General features: G+C 39.7%; 1 protein-coding gene and 1 long non-coding RNA gene across 2 annotated transcripts; both read left to right on the forward strand.

Annotated features, from left to right (window-relative positions):
• The first annotated feature begins 2392 nt into the window (after positions 1-2392).
• LOC131893241 (uncharacterized) lies at positions 2393-8633 on the forward strand. Its single transcript, XR_009374659.1, has 3 exons — positions 2393-2533; positions 5940-6212; positions 8276-8633. It is a non-coding gene; the product is annotated as an uncharacterized LOC131893241 (long non-coding RNA).
• A 47-nt stretch (positions 8634-8680) lies between these two features.
• On the forward strand, positions 8681-12642 carry LOC131893240 (poly(ADP-ribose) glycohydrolase-like). Its single transcript, XM_059243217.1, has 2 exons — positions 8681-9256; positions 11842-12642. The coding sequence occupies exons 1-2, from the start codon at positions 8682-8684 to the stop codon at positions 12539-12541; spliced, it is 1275 nt and encodes a 424-aa protein (XP_059099200.1). The 5' UTR covers position 8681; the 3' UTR covers positions 12542-12642.
• Positions 12643-15912: the final 3270 nt, after the last annotated feature.

The following is a 15912-nucleotide window of genomic DNA, read 5'->3' on the forward strand; positions in this document are numbered from 1 at the left end:
GGGGGGAGTTACCTGTGAAAAGTTTGTGGAGTAGATATCGCCTCACACCGCGAAATTTGTGGATGATGCGCATTGCTCCGGACTTGGTGGTACTAATGCCGCGCTGGTGCTTAGTTAGATGATAGCCGGGCTGATTAATGTATCATTCTCCCATCACTGCTCGTGATGACACGCTGCTATTGTGGAATGATGCCCCACCCTGTTTTGTATGAGGATAATAACCAGCGAAGAGGTCAAGCATTTCCTCATGGTAACCATGTTGGAGCATTTGGGAAGTCAATAAGGGCGCTGTCATCGTGGCTTCCGACCTCAGTCGCAATCGGGCCCATTTTTATTTCGGCTCTTGGCAAGTATATTATAAAACCAAAACCCTACGCTTATATCATTTCGCGACCGTAATGCCGAAATGCACTTATTTGGAGCTGGGGAAGATTTGGTCTCTCAACATAGCAAAATTAAATTATAACTGGAAGGAGTCTCGCTACCTGTTAATCAAACTTTTCTACAACCTTAGTCATTCATCATGTTTCGTCAATTATTGCCTTAAGGAAAGATAATTTTGATACCTTACTAGCCAATTTTTCAACGTTTGCGTGGTGAAGAGAACTGAGTTGTTCCAGGTTTTCAACCAGAAACGGACGTTTTGCGCATAGATCTTACAAAATTCAGCAAATCCAGCGATTCTATTTCTTCCCCAAGACTTATTACAACACGAGAATAGGATCTCCATCTTTGAAGGGGGAGATGGTGTCGATACTTGTATTGCATGCACCATGCGCGATAATGCGGGCAGCTGTCTCTGCTCTTCGTCTCTTCTCTATTGCTCTCTCCTCCTAGAGTAATCTCTCTCTGGCCTCTCTCAACTCTAACCTTGACTCTTGAATAAGGAACCGGACGTGAAGATATAACCCTCCTGTATAGTTGGGATGTAGGGGGTGTGTGCCTATAGGGAGCTTAAACAAATACCACTACATATTTATATGCAAGTTTTGTGTCCAGTTTCCTCTCAAATCCACCAAAAACCAGTTACCTCATAGCATTGACCCAACAATAAATCTAGATTATTGCAGTAGGAAGAGTGTAGGTGTTTGATCCAATAACACCCTCCAAGTCAGACTTGAACATTTTTTTGACCAAGATTTTCTGATCAATCTGATATTCAAGGTACATAGTTTTTTAGCTGCATGGAAAAGAAAACCCATAAGATTGGTATTACCTGCATCACCCATATCAACAGTTACTGGTTGAAAAGGTTTGTATCATCATTTACAATGTATTCACTCTTTCAAGGTGCTCTGTGTTACCACTAGTTGCACTACTACTTGTGCACTTTGCTTCAATTAGCTGTGTTGAGGGGGGTTGAGGGAAATGTTGTATGATGAATTTTCCGTATCTTCATTTGCAATTTTGAGACCTCATGGCTGCAAAGGTTGCGAGAAAGCACCTTTGATGGATGGACTTGTCCAACTTAAGAGTGTCGCAATGCCTTGGAATCTGTTTCACGGAACCTTGTTCCGACGATTTATTTCTTGTATTTGTTTTGGTTTGGGTATACTAGAAGAGGCCAGGTCGTACATTTGCGAGAGTTCGATCCGATCGGATTTGGATTCGTATCGGATTAAAGACTTGGTTCGGATTCGGATTCAGATTCGGATTGGGTTCGGATTCGTTCCAAGTCCAAGATTGCAAGATAAATTAAATGAATGTAAATTTATTTTGAGAATGTTTACTTTCATAAGTTTCAAAATGTGAGGGAAAGCAAAGATCATCAAAGTTAAATCTGTGAATGGACCTACTATCTTAAAAAGTTATGACAATAGTGTGGCAATTCACACAAATAAAGAAACCCAAATTTCGGAAAATAGGAAAAGGATCACAGTATTTGCGATCCATACACTCAATTATAGGAAAAAAGAAAATTAGAATAACTCAATATATCAATCTTGTTAGTTCACAACCTTGGCACCATTTTGAAATCAGAATTATATTCTATATGACTACAATTGAACCATACAATTAAGAACATGTTTACAAAAATGACATTATTGCAAAGGAAATTATATGTTCTATTTCCACTCAATCTCTATCATTTTAAAACGTTTAAGTGGCAAAAAGGCACATTTATTTAAAGTTAAAAACGACCTCTTTTTTGTTAATGGGTGAAAAAAAAATCACTTTTTCAAAAATAAATTCGGACTGTAGTGGGATTAAGCAATATATCTCGGATTCGGATTGGAAAAAAAAATATCGGAATTCGGAATTACAAAAATCACTTCGTATCGGATTCGGAGACCTGTCGGATCCGATGCACAGCTTCTAATCTACATAGAAGGGTATTGTGGCAAGCTCTGGTCACAAAGAAAAGGGAAGCAGCAACACTGAGCAAGGGATAATACATACATCAGTTTTACTTACAGTTGAACCGGAACGTCTGTCAGGAAACGTGAAAACGCTCTTCCAAGAACAAAGAAGATGATGTTGTCATGAATTAGCCACTTCATGTTTAAACGCTATGCACGGCTACTTTTGTCAAGTGAGTGAACCTCTTTTTTAGTGTCAATTTGGCAGTGGGGAAAAAATTTGTATTGGTTACATCAACGATTAACGTAAGACTCTCCTAATGTCAAGGGCTTGAAGATTTACCCGCTTGTGCCGGCACTAATGATACAGCGTGGCCATATAAATCTGCCGCCTTTAAGAGCTTAATAACTCGTGATTGGTTCGTAAAAGATGAAAATTGTAATTCTAGATGAGTAAGCTATGCTTCTTGTGAGTTTAGATGTCAGTGGCTTCAGCTCCATTTTCCTTCACTGAATCATAAGTAAAACATCCAGTCTTCATTTGAAAACTTTCAGCTGAAAACGATATTGAGATTTTAGACCTCATAAATAGACTCCCTGGATAATCACGAATGTTAGAAAAGCTTTTGTTGACTTGACTTTCTCAAACGGACTTTTCGAGTCCGATTTTGGTACTCTAGTTGTGTGATTGTCAATTTGTCGCATTGCGTTAAATGGACGCATCATTGCCATCTTCAATGCATGAGTCATCCATCACGAGGCTTTTCTTACCCCGCTGTACAGTCCCGTTTTAGATTGGGTTAATTACATAGGAATGGATTGAAGTTAAGAGATTGAAACTATGTCAGACCAGTATTTGGGCAAAACCAGTCAAGTTTGAATCTTTTTTTGTAAAATGTGGCCACCACACCCATTATCTGTGTGAATTAATTTGAATAAACTCTTTCTCACTTCCCAATTGTAGAATAGTATAATAGCTTATCAAAAACTATTAACCCACACTACATGAGCCAACATGACTTAAGACCTCCTTCTTAGGAATGAGGTAAACAAATCCCTTTTTATAAGCCAACCAATGTGTTATGGATGTCTGCTATGTGGGCATATTTAAAACTGAATATTCCATCTTCAACTTTCAGCGTAATAACTGCCCATAATCAGTTATAAAATACTATGGGTTGAGAAAAAGTCATGTACCATATCATTGCTCATACTTCAACTTGTTACTGTGTCTTAATTGGATTACGTTTAGCTACCCACGTCTAAACAGGGTGTTACCTAAAAAGAAGCCTCATTTGTTTATAGTTGGGGTCAAGCTTGCGTTAAAGCTTCATTAACGCAATGTCACATTTTCATAACCACGCAACTAAAGTACCAAAATGGAACTCGAAAAGTTCATTTGATTTACTTACAACTGTGGAAAGTGGGCAACCAACATCCCTATGAATGGTCTCGAAGGCGTTTATTTAACCAATTTGATTGATGACAATCCAAGAATGTCTGTTGGGGCCGTTTCTTGGAAATCTAAAAAACCCTTGCCAACCATACAGGTCACTATGCGAAATGCTTTGAGGTATCATTCTTAATAATAGGAAAGGGCTAATTGTTTGTTCCAAAAGATGATTTACAAGAGCCCTTCTAAGTTGTGAAGACATGTGCGAAAGTTAACAATCCATTTCAATGAAACGTGATTTGAGATCAATGTTATAAAACTTTGTTGATGTCTAGTATGCATTTTTGGTGACAATGTCATAGATGTCCAAACCTTGTTGATGTTGGACAACTGATGCCTTGGTTGGCTAATTAGTTCAGTAAACCTGTTTGCATCAATTCCTAGGAGACCATCCATTGCACTGTTTTGCTGCTTTGCGGGGGGGGTTTGTCGACATCCAGTGCCAATAATCTACGTTTTATTACCAAAGGGCAACTGTTTATAACGTTGACCTTTGGTTCTTTCCTACGAGAAAAACCTATGCGGCTAAGATTTAGGCCCAGTTTCTTTAAAGCGCAAGAGTGAGTCTTATATTGAAAAAAGGTTGTACTACACTACATAAGTTAGATCTTTACTCGATCTAAGATTCACGCTTTGGCTTTAAAAAGCTGGGCTCAAGTCCTGTACACTCAAGTCACAAGTGGTTGACCAAAAACACTCATGGGATCCCAAAAGCGGTGCACTTACTATGGTATGTGTTGAGATCAGTTGGGACAGAGACAAACTTCGTTCTCAGCATTGATTCAAAATGGGACTGGATGTTCTTTCTGTGATTCTGCCAACGAGAATTGAGCTGTGGCGCCATTTTATATATCTAAGGTCATAAAGAGTGCGTGTTTCACTAGATTTATCATTTTTACTTGTTACGAACCAATCACGAGTTGGGAAGCTTCGAAGTGGCGGCAGATTTAAATGGACCACCCTGTAGTCGTACGAAGGTTGGGCATTCAATCACTTTTCAAAGCTTACGCTTGATTAGCTATCTTACTTCATCACTTAACAGATTAAACATTAATATCTGGTATCTTTATTGGATATGGCAAAATACAACGAGTTATCGCAAAAATAAAAATCATGTCTTCTGGGCTCGCCAGAGGAGTTATCCATTTCGGTGCTTACTGCGTAGCATAGCAGATTTGTTTTTTGTCTACGTAAATGCCTTATCTTCTTACTTCATTATATTATCATTATCATATTTGATCATACCAGCGAAAGTGAAGAAAACACATTTCTTTTGGCCTTGGCTTACCTTATAAAATCCGATTAGATACCTAATCTGAGCCTTAATGAGAGCAGGAGGTGAAATATGATTGAAAAAGTACAAAGAAGTTTCACAAGATTGATTTTAAGCCTATACCGTTGAAACTATTTGGAATGACTTCAATACCTGAGATTATATCATTTTTCAACATGCGCATTAATACTAGTGCTACAATATTTTACAATTGACTCCTCTAAGTAGCAGCTGATTGATGATATCAGCACAAATTTTGGGAGGTCATTACGGCACTTTTCAAAAACGTAGAGGTACTAAAATCCAAGATACAAGTCACGATATAGACAAAACACATTTTCAGGTTTCAAGAAGTCTTTTGTAAGAACAGAAAGTTGTAGTAGAGGAAGAATAAGTCCAAAAATGTTTTTTCCAGCAAAAAACTCATTTTTAGCATTGTTACTGAGTAATACTGTGACAGTTTATAAAAATACAATGCTAAATGAACCATTCCCTATATGGATTGATGACCGGAACTTTAATTTAATCCCTTAACGAAGAATATGAAGCCCTAAAAAGGGCAAGTAACTTCCTAAAGTTTGACGGTGACGTCATCTTCCTTTCCTGCTTTAATGTCCCAATAACGTCTTTAACGTCATTAAATGGCTTCTTGCATCCTGTCTTGTCCGGGAGGGGATAAAATGAATTACAAGAATTGATGGAAAACTCGAGCACAACGCATGCTTTGGTGCAAAGACTTGCGGGTACTTTTAAAATTTTCTGGACCTGAAAGACTTAAGACTCGATTCAAAGTCTTTTCTATAACAAATACAACTCACTCGTGGGACTCCCAAGTCATATTTTAGGACTTGAAAGTTTTTAGATACATCAGAAAACTATACTTTAGAAAAGCTTGCTTTCACTTGAACTCTAGGAAGAAAGGTCCTGGAAGGGCTTTCCACGACTCTGCTTGAATACGTGTTTGACCATCTCGTCACCCCAACCAGGATTAGAATACAAGATCATTTTCATAAAATGGCCGCATTCAGAGATCGATTCACATTTTGTTCCGCACCCACCTCATATCAAGGCCAATGTCGTGGTGATAACTTCGTGGATATGCCATTTTCCAAGGATATTATGTTTCCTGTACCCATGAGACACGAAGAAGACGGTGTAAAATGTGCATAGTGGTTCTTCAACCCAGGTAAGTCCATTTTTTTCATTTTCAACAAATTAATTGAAAGATATAAAAGACATTATTTAATCATGATCAAAGTGTTCTGAAATAAATCTATCTATCTATCTATATCTATATCTATCTAATTGATGGTCCTTTGTTCGTTTGAGTTTGAAAACAGCTTGGAAATTGCATTTTGTGAGAATTCTCCCCCCAATAAGAAAGTTAGTGATTCGGCTTCAAGCCTTGATTACTTCGTTGCACTCAGAGAGAAACTGCATGTTTGTCCACTTCAAGGCATTTGGGTCGAAGCCATTGGCATTTCCTTGTGGATAATGGTTGCAAGATATTGAGCAGGGTCTCATCTATGAAAGATTTAGGTGTGGTCTTCCAAAATAATGGAAAGTTCGATGAGCATATCCACCTAAAGGTGGGTAAAGCTTTTCAAATGGTGGTTGGAATATATCGCACATTTTAACTCTGTACAAGTCGATTGTTCAGCCACATCTTGAATATGCTTCACCCATTTGGGCTTCAATGAGATTCAGAAGGTTTGCCAAAAGTTGAACAAGTCCAAATATGTTTCACTAGGAACATCACAGATAGATAGAGAACTCTCGTATTGGGAGAGACTAAAAAGGTTGGGACTGTACAGTGTTAAGAGAAGGTACGAAAGGTATCTATCTAATACTGTACGTTTCAAAAGCATTCATGAGCTTTGTCCCAACCCAGGATTTAGGGTCAATTCTAGTGGACCGTTTTGAGAGCACCTTCAAGGCCTTCGAGAATCCAGGCTAGTTCGAACAATGAAGTCCACATCTCTTCTTTCTCGGGCTCCTTCATTGTTTCAATTTGCTTCCCTCTAATATTCGTAGGAAATACGTAGGCCTTGTTGATCCGGTAGCATCTTTCAAGTCAGACTTGAACATATTTTTAGATAGCATTCCAGATCAACCCTACATTCAAGGACTAGCTCGGTCTGCCAACTCAAATTCGTTGGTAGATCAAATATCATATAAGGATTAGCAATAAAAAATAGACGAAACATAATGCTTTATTTCAATAGGACTGGGGGTTACATTTCCTACAGCGGTTAGAAAAGTCACTGAAAAACCAAACCAACCTCAAAAAAAGTTCAGAAGGATTTATATAGCTTGTGATTTCTTATTGTTGACCCCCAATATAGATCATATAAAGAACGAAAATGTATATGTTAAAGTTTCCAACCATTCAGAATACCGAGTTTTGCTCAGATCTAATCCGTTAGTGAAATTCAAAGTAAGGAATCCACAAAGACATTTTTGCACATTTGGCCAATACTTTCCAGTAACCACACTTTTTTGGTGCAATGAAAATCTGCATTGCTTCAAATTGTTTATGAATCAAATGTAAATCAAATTGTCTTCTTAATTCTAACAAGACCTGTCTAGCTGAATATTAAGATCACGATAAATCATGATTAAAGGCTGTCCAAAATATGCATTAAAAACTTCGTTTTGGCCATACTTGCATGGAAACTGGGCAAAACATACACGTGAATATGCATTCAAACCCAAAATATGGCCTTCAGTAAGCATTTCAACTCAGATGATGTGCTTAAAATGAAAAAAAATGAAGATAGAAAAGTAGGCAGTAGCAAAATCACGCCGGCGCCAAGCAGACTTCTGGATATGTGATGGACATGAAGGTACTTGCACCGAACCATTACAGCCACCTTGCGCAGGAAGTGCGCCACTGATTTTCAAAAACTGGCACATTGACATCGCAAACATTTGGTCAAACCCAATTTGTTTACACCAAAACCCATCCATCATATGCTTGGAAATATGTATGAAATAGGAAATTTGCCATAAAGGCGAATAAACCAATTTTATGACAAAAAATTAATAACGCATATTTTGGCCGTCTCAAATAAGGATGCTAGGCTTGCGTGTCAGCATGAAATAGCGGCTTTGCTTATCACTCCTCCCCCCATTCACTTTTGCAGATAACGATATATGTCGAAATAATAAATTCGTTTGAACGGAAACAAAAATTATATCGATTCTAGTTTGTGTTCCCTAATGAATTAACATCAACTTTTCCCCTAGATGGTCTGTGGTCCAATTTGCCTTGAAGAAACCAATGCAATCATTTCAAGACATTCGAGTCCGGATTCTTGAGTACAAATCGGCTTAGTCAGTTGAACTTTTCTGACCTGAACCGATTCTTCAAAAAGGAACTGGACCTGGACAACTCTGACCTCAAAGTGCTTTTCGAAGAAACTCTCACTCAAATGGCAAAATTATGCCTGGAACTGCCCAAATTAAATTACCCAACCTATTCCACTTCTCCGAAAGTTTTGCGACTCCTCCGTGACCTTTAGTCAAAGGCAGATCGCTTCGCTTTTGGCCAATGCGTTCTTTTGCACATTCCCTAAACGATTTTCAGCCAAGGAAAATATTCAAGCTATCGACGATCATTTCAATCAGTTGTTCAGTAACTTGGACAACCAACATGGGATCCAGGGGGAGAAGCTCAAGTGCCTTTTCCATTATTTCCGTGCATGAACTTGAAGAAACCCGAAGACGAGACCCTCGGACTTTCCACCGGCATTTTATACCTTATCAATCGCTCCCGGATTGGCACAAATCCAAAAAGCAACTCACCGAATTGCACATTAACGCCAAAGGCACGATCGAAGACGACGGTTTTGGGATGCTCCAGGTAGACTTTGCCAATGCATTGGTTGGGGGTGGTGTCCTGGGCCATGGTTGCGTCCAGGAGGAGATTCGGTTCTTGATCTCGCCGGAACTGATCTTGTCTCGCCTTTTCACTGAAAGGCTCAGTGGAAACGAATGTCTGGTTGTGACCGGGTTCGAGCGGTTTTCCAAATACTCGGGCTACGCCAGTTCCTTCAAGTTTGATGGAGCTTACCACGATGACACGCCCATCGACAAGGGCTCAAAGCACCGTAAGACGCGAATGGTTGCCATCGACGCCCTTCCCCCGGGACATTCCTCGAGTCAGTATTCACCACAAAATGTGCAACGCGAGCTGAATAAGGCATTTGTGGGCTTTAAGAATTACAAGTAAGTCGCATATGAGGGTTAATTTGGAAAAGTAATTGGAATTTAAAACTTAAAAGATGTATAACTTGATTTTGGGATCAAAAGCAGTAATCATCACTAGGGCAGGCCAAAACTTGCATCCTGCAAATTGTCCAAATTCTGCAAAAAACTTGCATATCCCGGAATTTTCTGGAAATTTATTGCATCTGCAAATGTTGCAAATTAATCAGCGACATTTGACACTTTCTGCAATTTATTATGCAATTTCCGCTACTTCAGCGCAAAAATATGATTTTTTTCTGCAATTTGCGATTTTTAAAAATACATTTCTGTCGATTTTGGGGAGCAAATCGTGAGAATGGAAGCTTTCCTCATTTTGTTTGACATGAAAGTACAAAATAGGTTACAGATATATTATCAACGTCTGCATATATATTTTATCCTTCTATGTTGAATAGCCGTGTCTCTCTTATCTTATTATGGTAGTTTCTGGAGATTTACTACAGGGTTAACCACATAAAACCGGCCAGATTTTTTATTTGATATAGCAACCGTAATTTGAATTTCCCACTCTTCAAAATTTCACTGATGACTCATCCAAGATTTGCTTACATTCTTGCAAAAAATGGCAATCTCCGAAGCTATCCGGGAGAACATTATCTTGCTTCATAAACAAGGCCTCTCCAAAAGAGCTATTGCCAAAAGGCTTTTAGAAGCCAAGTCCACCGTCCACGATGTCATTTCAAGATTCAAAAAGACTGGAATGATAAAGGACAAACCCAGAAGGAAAAGAGCTTGACCAGTGCAAACCTGAGCTCTCATCAATACCGTGAGACAACGGTTGAATCGAAATCCCCAACGGAGCATTTCCCAGATGTCCAATGAGCTCCAAGTATCCACCAGGAGCCTCCGGAGAGTCGTCATTTATGATTTGAAGAAGAAATCTTTCAAATTCCAACTAAGGCAAGTCCTTTCCGACGGAACAATTGTCAAAAAGCTTGTCCGAGGACGGATAATAAAAAAGTTCCTTACCCCTGCGCCGCGGCCATCTATCATTTGGAGTGATGAGAAAATATTCACTGTCCAGAAGTCCTGGAATCGTCAAAACGACCGGATTTACGCAGCCAACATTGAGGACGTCCCTGTAAGTCTCAGAACCGTTTTTGTCCGCCAACACTCTGCTCATGTCATGGTTTGGGCAGGGGTATCTGATGATGGTCAAAAAAACCCTCTTGTGGTTATACCTGAGGGTGTCAAGGTTAATACCGACGTCTATCTCGAAATTTTGGAGACCCATGTTCTCCCTTGGATCAGAGAACAGCAATGGGACCACGGATACTGTTTCATGCAGGATGGAGCCCCATCTCACACCTCCAACAGAACCCAGGCTTGGTGTAAAGCCAATTTTGACCAATTTCGGGACAAAAACGTTTGGCCTCCTTCTTCACCAGACTTGATCCCTATGGATTTTTCTGTTTAGTCAATTTTAGAGAAGAAGGTGGGAGGCAAAAACTGTCCGAATGTTGGGGCTCTGACAACAGCATTTAAGGCAGCATGGGATGAAATCTCTGAAGATTTGGTCCAAAAAATTTGCTCCTCGGACAAAGGGCGTTTCGAAGCCGTAGTCCGTAACAAAGGCTATTATGTCGAATAATTTTGAAATTTCTAATTATAATATAGTCCAGACTAAAATGCCAATGTAATAAAGTTTTCAATTAAAGCCATATTTTTTTCAAAATTTGCTTTTTTCGTGCCCCGTTTTATGTGGTTAAACTTGTAGGTACATGTTGTACAGGTTGGGGCGCATATTGTTTGTGCAGCATTCCTCTCCTTTAAAATTCAGACACATCTGAACATGTTTCCATGGGGTATCAGTAAATGGTTAGGAGATTGATGATTAATGTGGAAAGAATCTAAAACTTGGCTAGCTTGGGATCAAACCAGGATTCTTAAATTGGAGTCAGCGAGCAGATATCCTGCCAAAAGAGTACCACAGCTAGCCTCTTCTCCCCAGTAGGTTCAAATTTTTATGCTGAGAGTTATTCATAAGGAATTTACCTTTCATTGACTACTGCTTGATTTGGAAGGTAAATATAGCCTTTCGGGCCTCCAGAAGGAGTCGTTGCCTATATTTTGACAAGTTTATTTGGAAATTTTTGTGCAAATTAAGGTAGGTGATTTTTCATGCAAATTTGCCGTCCATAAAGACCATAAGTATATGCAAATTTTGGCCAGCCCTGATCATCATGTTGAAATAGTGGAAAAAACATAAATGTAATGTCTATTTCAATTTCGATCCGTTTAATGCGTTTGAAAAAATGTGGTAATCTTCCTCAATCTATTAATAGAAAGGTAAAATCACTCTCTAAGGTTCACCTGTTCTTCTCACGAAGACTTTGAATGAATTTTGTAAATGCCTCGATTGACCTCAATCAGCTAATTTTCATTCTTAAAAGCCAAAATTGGGTAGAGTTATCTTGAAGTTTGCTTGTGAGGAAATGACCCGGTCAAACTAACGTATGTTTTCTGTAAATCTAAGAAGCCGATAAATAGAATTGGCAACAACGTACCATCCTTGATAACCCGGTATTTGTTTTTACATGCAGTCCCAGCGTCAAAAATCCCGTGGCCGTGGCCACTGGGAATTGGGGATGTGGTGCTTTCGGTGGGGATCCGCAATTAAAAGGCCTGCTTCAAATTATGGCAGCTTCTGAAGCCAGAAGAGATGTAGCCTACTTCACGTTTTCGAATCGCAAACTTCGCGATCAGATCCACGAAATGCACACGCTGCTGAAAAGCCGGAAATTAACCGTGGGTCAAATTTGTTCAATGATTTGCCAATACCACATTCATTGCACAGAGGAAAGCTCCCTGTACGAGTTCATTCAAAATCAGCTCAATTGTTGTTTTGGGACAAATCGGAAAGTCCCTGCGAAAGGAAAAAAGACGCCAAAGAAGGCCACGCCTCAGACCGATAAGATCACTGGAGTGTGCACTGGAAACAAAACGACTCAGGCTGAAGCGACAACAAGTGCGCTCACTTCACCCACCAACAAATCTACAAAGGTTGAGCCAACTGAAGACCCGCTTCCAAGGGCAAAATCTAATAAGGAAATTATCACGGGTTGTTGTATTTCGATAGAAGGAAACCCTAAACAAGAAAACGTTCAAGACAACACGGAGAGTTTGGCCAAGGCAGATGTACGAAAGGAGGCCATGGATGTGGATGAGGCCGATATAATTCCACTTGGTGATTCCGTTGATTCGTCTGGGACAAGAGATGAAGATTTGAAAAGGGATCGTTAAAGACATGTACTGTTTTCAAAATGGAATTGTTTTTGTTTGCTTTGAAAAGGCATTCGATAAACGCTTGTGAGAAAAGGAGTAAACGAAATGAAAGAACTAGAGTGAGGTTCGTAAAGAGTTTTTGTTGCTTATTTTCAATCCGTTTTTTTATCGTCAAAGAAATTTGCACGTTAATCGAAGATGATCCCACATTTTCAATGCCATATTTCGTGTCCAGACCAATGCATTAGTCAACAAGATGTCCTAACAAGTTAAATATGTGTTCTTCGATGGACATTTATGTAGGCAAGGTTAGGGATGTGTGGGGGTTCATGTTTCTCACCATTGACTCACTCCATTTAATTAGCACCGAGACCCACAAGTAGACCTCAATAAAAAGCCGTCTCGCCCGGCTAGCAAAACCAGCCATCACATCGTCCTTGAATGTGTTTCCGATGGGCAGTTTCATGTCCGGTATCGGATTGGTTCTCTGTCTGTGGGTGTAGCTAGCGTCTAAAAGCTTCCTTGAGAAAGATCAGGGAGGAGAATCGAACCGGGGACCTCTCTCATGCTAAGAAACTGCGCTAACCACCGCACCACGTCATCTCCCTGAATATGATTATGCCGGGGATTGTATTCTCTGCAGCAGTGAGTAAAGACAGTGAAAACCCTAACCAAAAAAAGCTGCTAATAAGTTCTGGCTGAAGATTTAATCCTTCATCTGATCAAGCTGCACAGAAGTAAATAAATAGTTTCCCAACAAGGAACAGCAAGTTAAGAAGGAAGCAGATACGGACTCAAATGACAATAATAGGGCAAAAAATGCCCCAAAATATGAAAAATAGTAGGAAAAAAGTAGAAAACGAGTCGCGAAATGGAAATATTGGCTAAAAAATATGTGAACAAAAGTCGCAGGTTTTAACTTTATTTTTCAAAGGCTACTCACAAGAGTTATGACTTCAGTCTAGTGGAAGAAAGCAACAGAATACGAAGTCCTTCATTGCCGACCCCGACGTGACTAAAAACAGATGGGTAACCTGCCCCCTCCAAACCTTCATCCTCTCCGAGTGACTTCTTCCTCTGCGTTTCCACCTAAATTTCCACTCATTGCGCTACCTCCCGTACCAATGGTATCCTAGGTCCTTTCCCAAGATCCCATAATTTATGGATGAAGATCCTGACCTTTGGTTCGAAACCGCCGAGGCTTAATTTAGCTTGCCTTGATCAAATCAAGGACGAGGACGAAAGCAAGCCATCCGCTCGCAAACCTTTCCGACGCTGTGGCAAGAATAGTTCGAGACTAAGTTTCGCAATCGCGACCCCTTTCGTTTTTTTGTTTATTAGCCGGTAAAGCACAAACAATGCTTCAATCAAAAAGCGTCTGGCAGTTAATCGACCTTTTACCCTTTGGTTAGTAACCGGTGAAACTTCTTATGGGAGTTGCTACTAGTTTCCCGAACGTTTAACGCTCTTTGTTACCCACGTGTTAAAGGTGAAATGCACCGAAAAGTGTGTTCCGAGCTTGCGCAAAATAGCTTTCGAAACGCTTTCCACAAAGTGATGGAATTAGCGGGAATGAGGAAGGAGCATCCAAGGTATTCAAACAGTTGATTGGCACAGAAAATTGAGTTTGGGAATGGGCTGATCCATGGACTTCTAGAGATATGGACTGCAAACGGAAGCAAAAATATCCTATCTCCTAAACCGCTCATCTTATTCCAAATAAGCCCTTGATACGACCACAAGGTCTTGTTGAATAGATGAACTCAGCCAAGTTTGAGCCCAAACCTATGCTTAGGGAACTCAGGAGACATGTTCAAAGTTATGTAGTAAACACTACATAAAATTTGAATTTTCGGCCTGCTCTTGGTCAGCGACATAAGCTTTTGACAACATGACTTTGAAACGATCGACTTTGCATGTAAATGATATAAAATTGACCTACCATTAATTGAAGGGATCTACGTTTCTTATTTTATTACCAAGAGCAGGCCGATTCGCCGGGAAGCTCGTTCGCAGTCCATATATCTAGAAGTCCGTGGCTGATCTTAGGTTAACTACCAGCAACAAGGAACCATTACCCTCAGTGTTGGGACTGAATCATTAGGCATCAAGGCAATGAACTGAGTATGTCTCATTTCCTCGAACACCTTCAATCCACTAATCATCCCTCTGATGGAACTGAGTAACTCGGTAGATTTCTGATCGCTGAGATAGAAACCATTCATGACACGTTCATAACGCTCGGTTCCAAGAAGAGATGAGATGCCTTGAGAGACTTGTACTGTATGATTGCGAACTTGGTCTCGAACTCTTCTTGCCGCGCCGTTCGGTAGGCTTGTGAATAAATAAAGAAAAAAAAATGATAATTTTGAAATAAAGACACGGTTAATTGTCTCTAATATTGAAGTTGATTTGAACATCTTCTGATTTCTCGCTCCTCTACCGGTCTGTGACCTTAGAAGAATAATGAGGCTGGAAGTCCCATTCCTAGAGCCCAAAATCCGTATTTGTCAATGAAACCTGAAGCCTGGATCTAGGCTTGATCGAGCACAAATGTCAATTAATCAATTGGGAGTTTCCCAATTCTTCCTCGCCTTCTTAGCCTATCGTAAGACGTGAGATAGGGCCCCAGAAATGGCCAGAAGGGCCTCGGTCCAATTTTCAAAACAGGCAATTAATTCACTCGTTACAGATTGATTCTTCGACGATTCGCCCCATAAAAGTCGATGAAGCATCTCATTTTATTGTCATCGGGAGCACAACCCTGAATGAGTGGATTGATCGACAAAGAGCGAAATAATAAGGAGTTTGAATACGATACAGAATTTTTTGTTATTCTCATTCGACATCTCATAGGAATTACGCTTCAGTTGCTCGCAAGGATTTACTTCACTCTTGCCATAAGTGGGTGGTTTACCGTCCAGCCCTAATGACTCTACAACAGTACATGAAAAATTTCAAGAAAAATATTAAAGCGTAGGTCTAGAAATAAAATGCTGACACTTCTTGGATTGTTGTTAAATGATTCTTATTTTAACAAGGAGGGCACACAATCGAAAACAAAACATCAATTATGATTAAACACAAATAAAGTCAAGAACATATCTTTTCACAAAGGGAATCAATTGAGTTTAAGTAGGCAAAGGTGTCGTAAATCAAACCATTGATTTGTTGAGGATTATTGTTCAAACTTAATGAAACAATGATTTACTCATTGAGGTATTTTGTTTCAATTATTCTTTTTAGGAAACTGTTGGGATATCGTGGACAGCGTGGAAGTGAGCCTGTATATCGTCTCGAAGTAGAAACCGTAATAACCAGATAAAATGGGGAAAAGAAAAGATCAGCTTACATATGCAGGAGGTTGGGTTATCGACATGAACAGATAT

The sequence above is a fragment of the Tigriopus californicus genome, chromosome 2 (assembly GCF_007210705.1).
Source record: "Tigriopus californicus strain San Diego chromosome 2, Tcal_SD_v2.1, whole genome shotgun sequence".
Classification (NCBI taxonomy): Eukaryota; Metazoa; Arthropoda; class Copepoda; order Harpacticoida; family Harpacticidae; genus Tigriopus; species Tigriopus californicus.

What these genes read in the sequence shown, in the direction of transcription:
- LOC131893240 (XM_059243217.1), top strand. Translation starts at nt 8,682, where the DNA reads ATGGGATCCAGGGGGAGAAGCTCAAGTGCCTTTTCCATTATTTCCGTG. An exon ending in GTGGGCTTTAAGAATTACAA is followed by an intron (nt 9,257 to 11,841) that starts GTAAGTCGCATA and finishes TTTTACATGCAG; the next exon opens with TCCCAGCGTCAAAAATCCCG.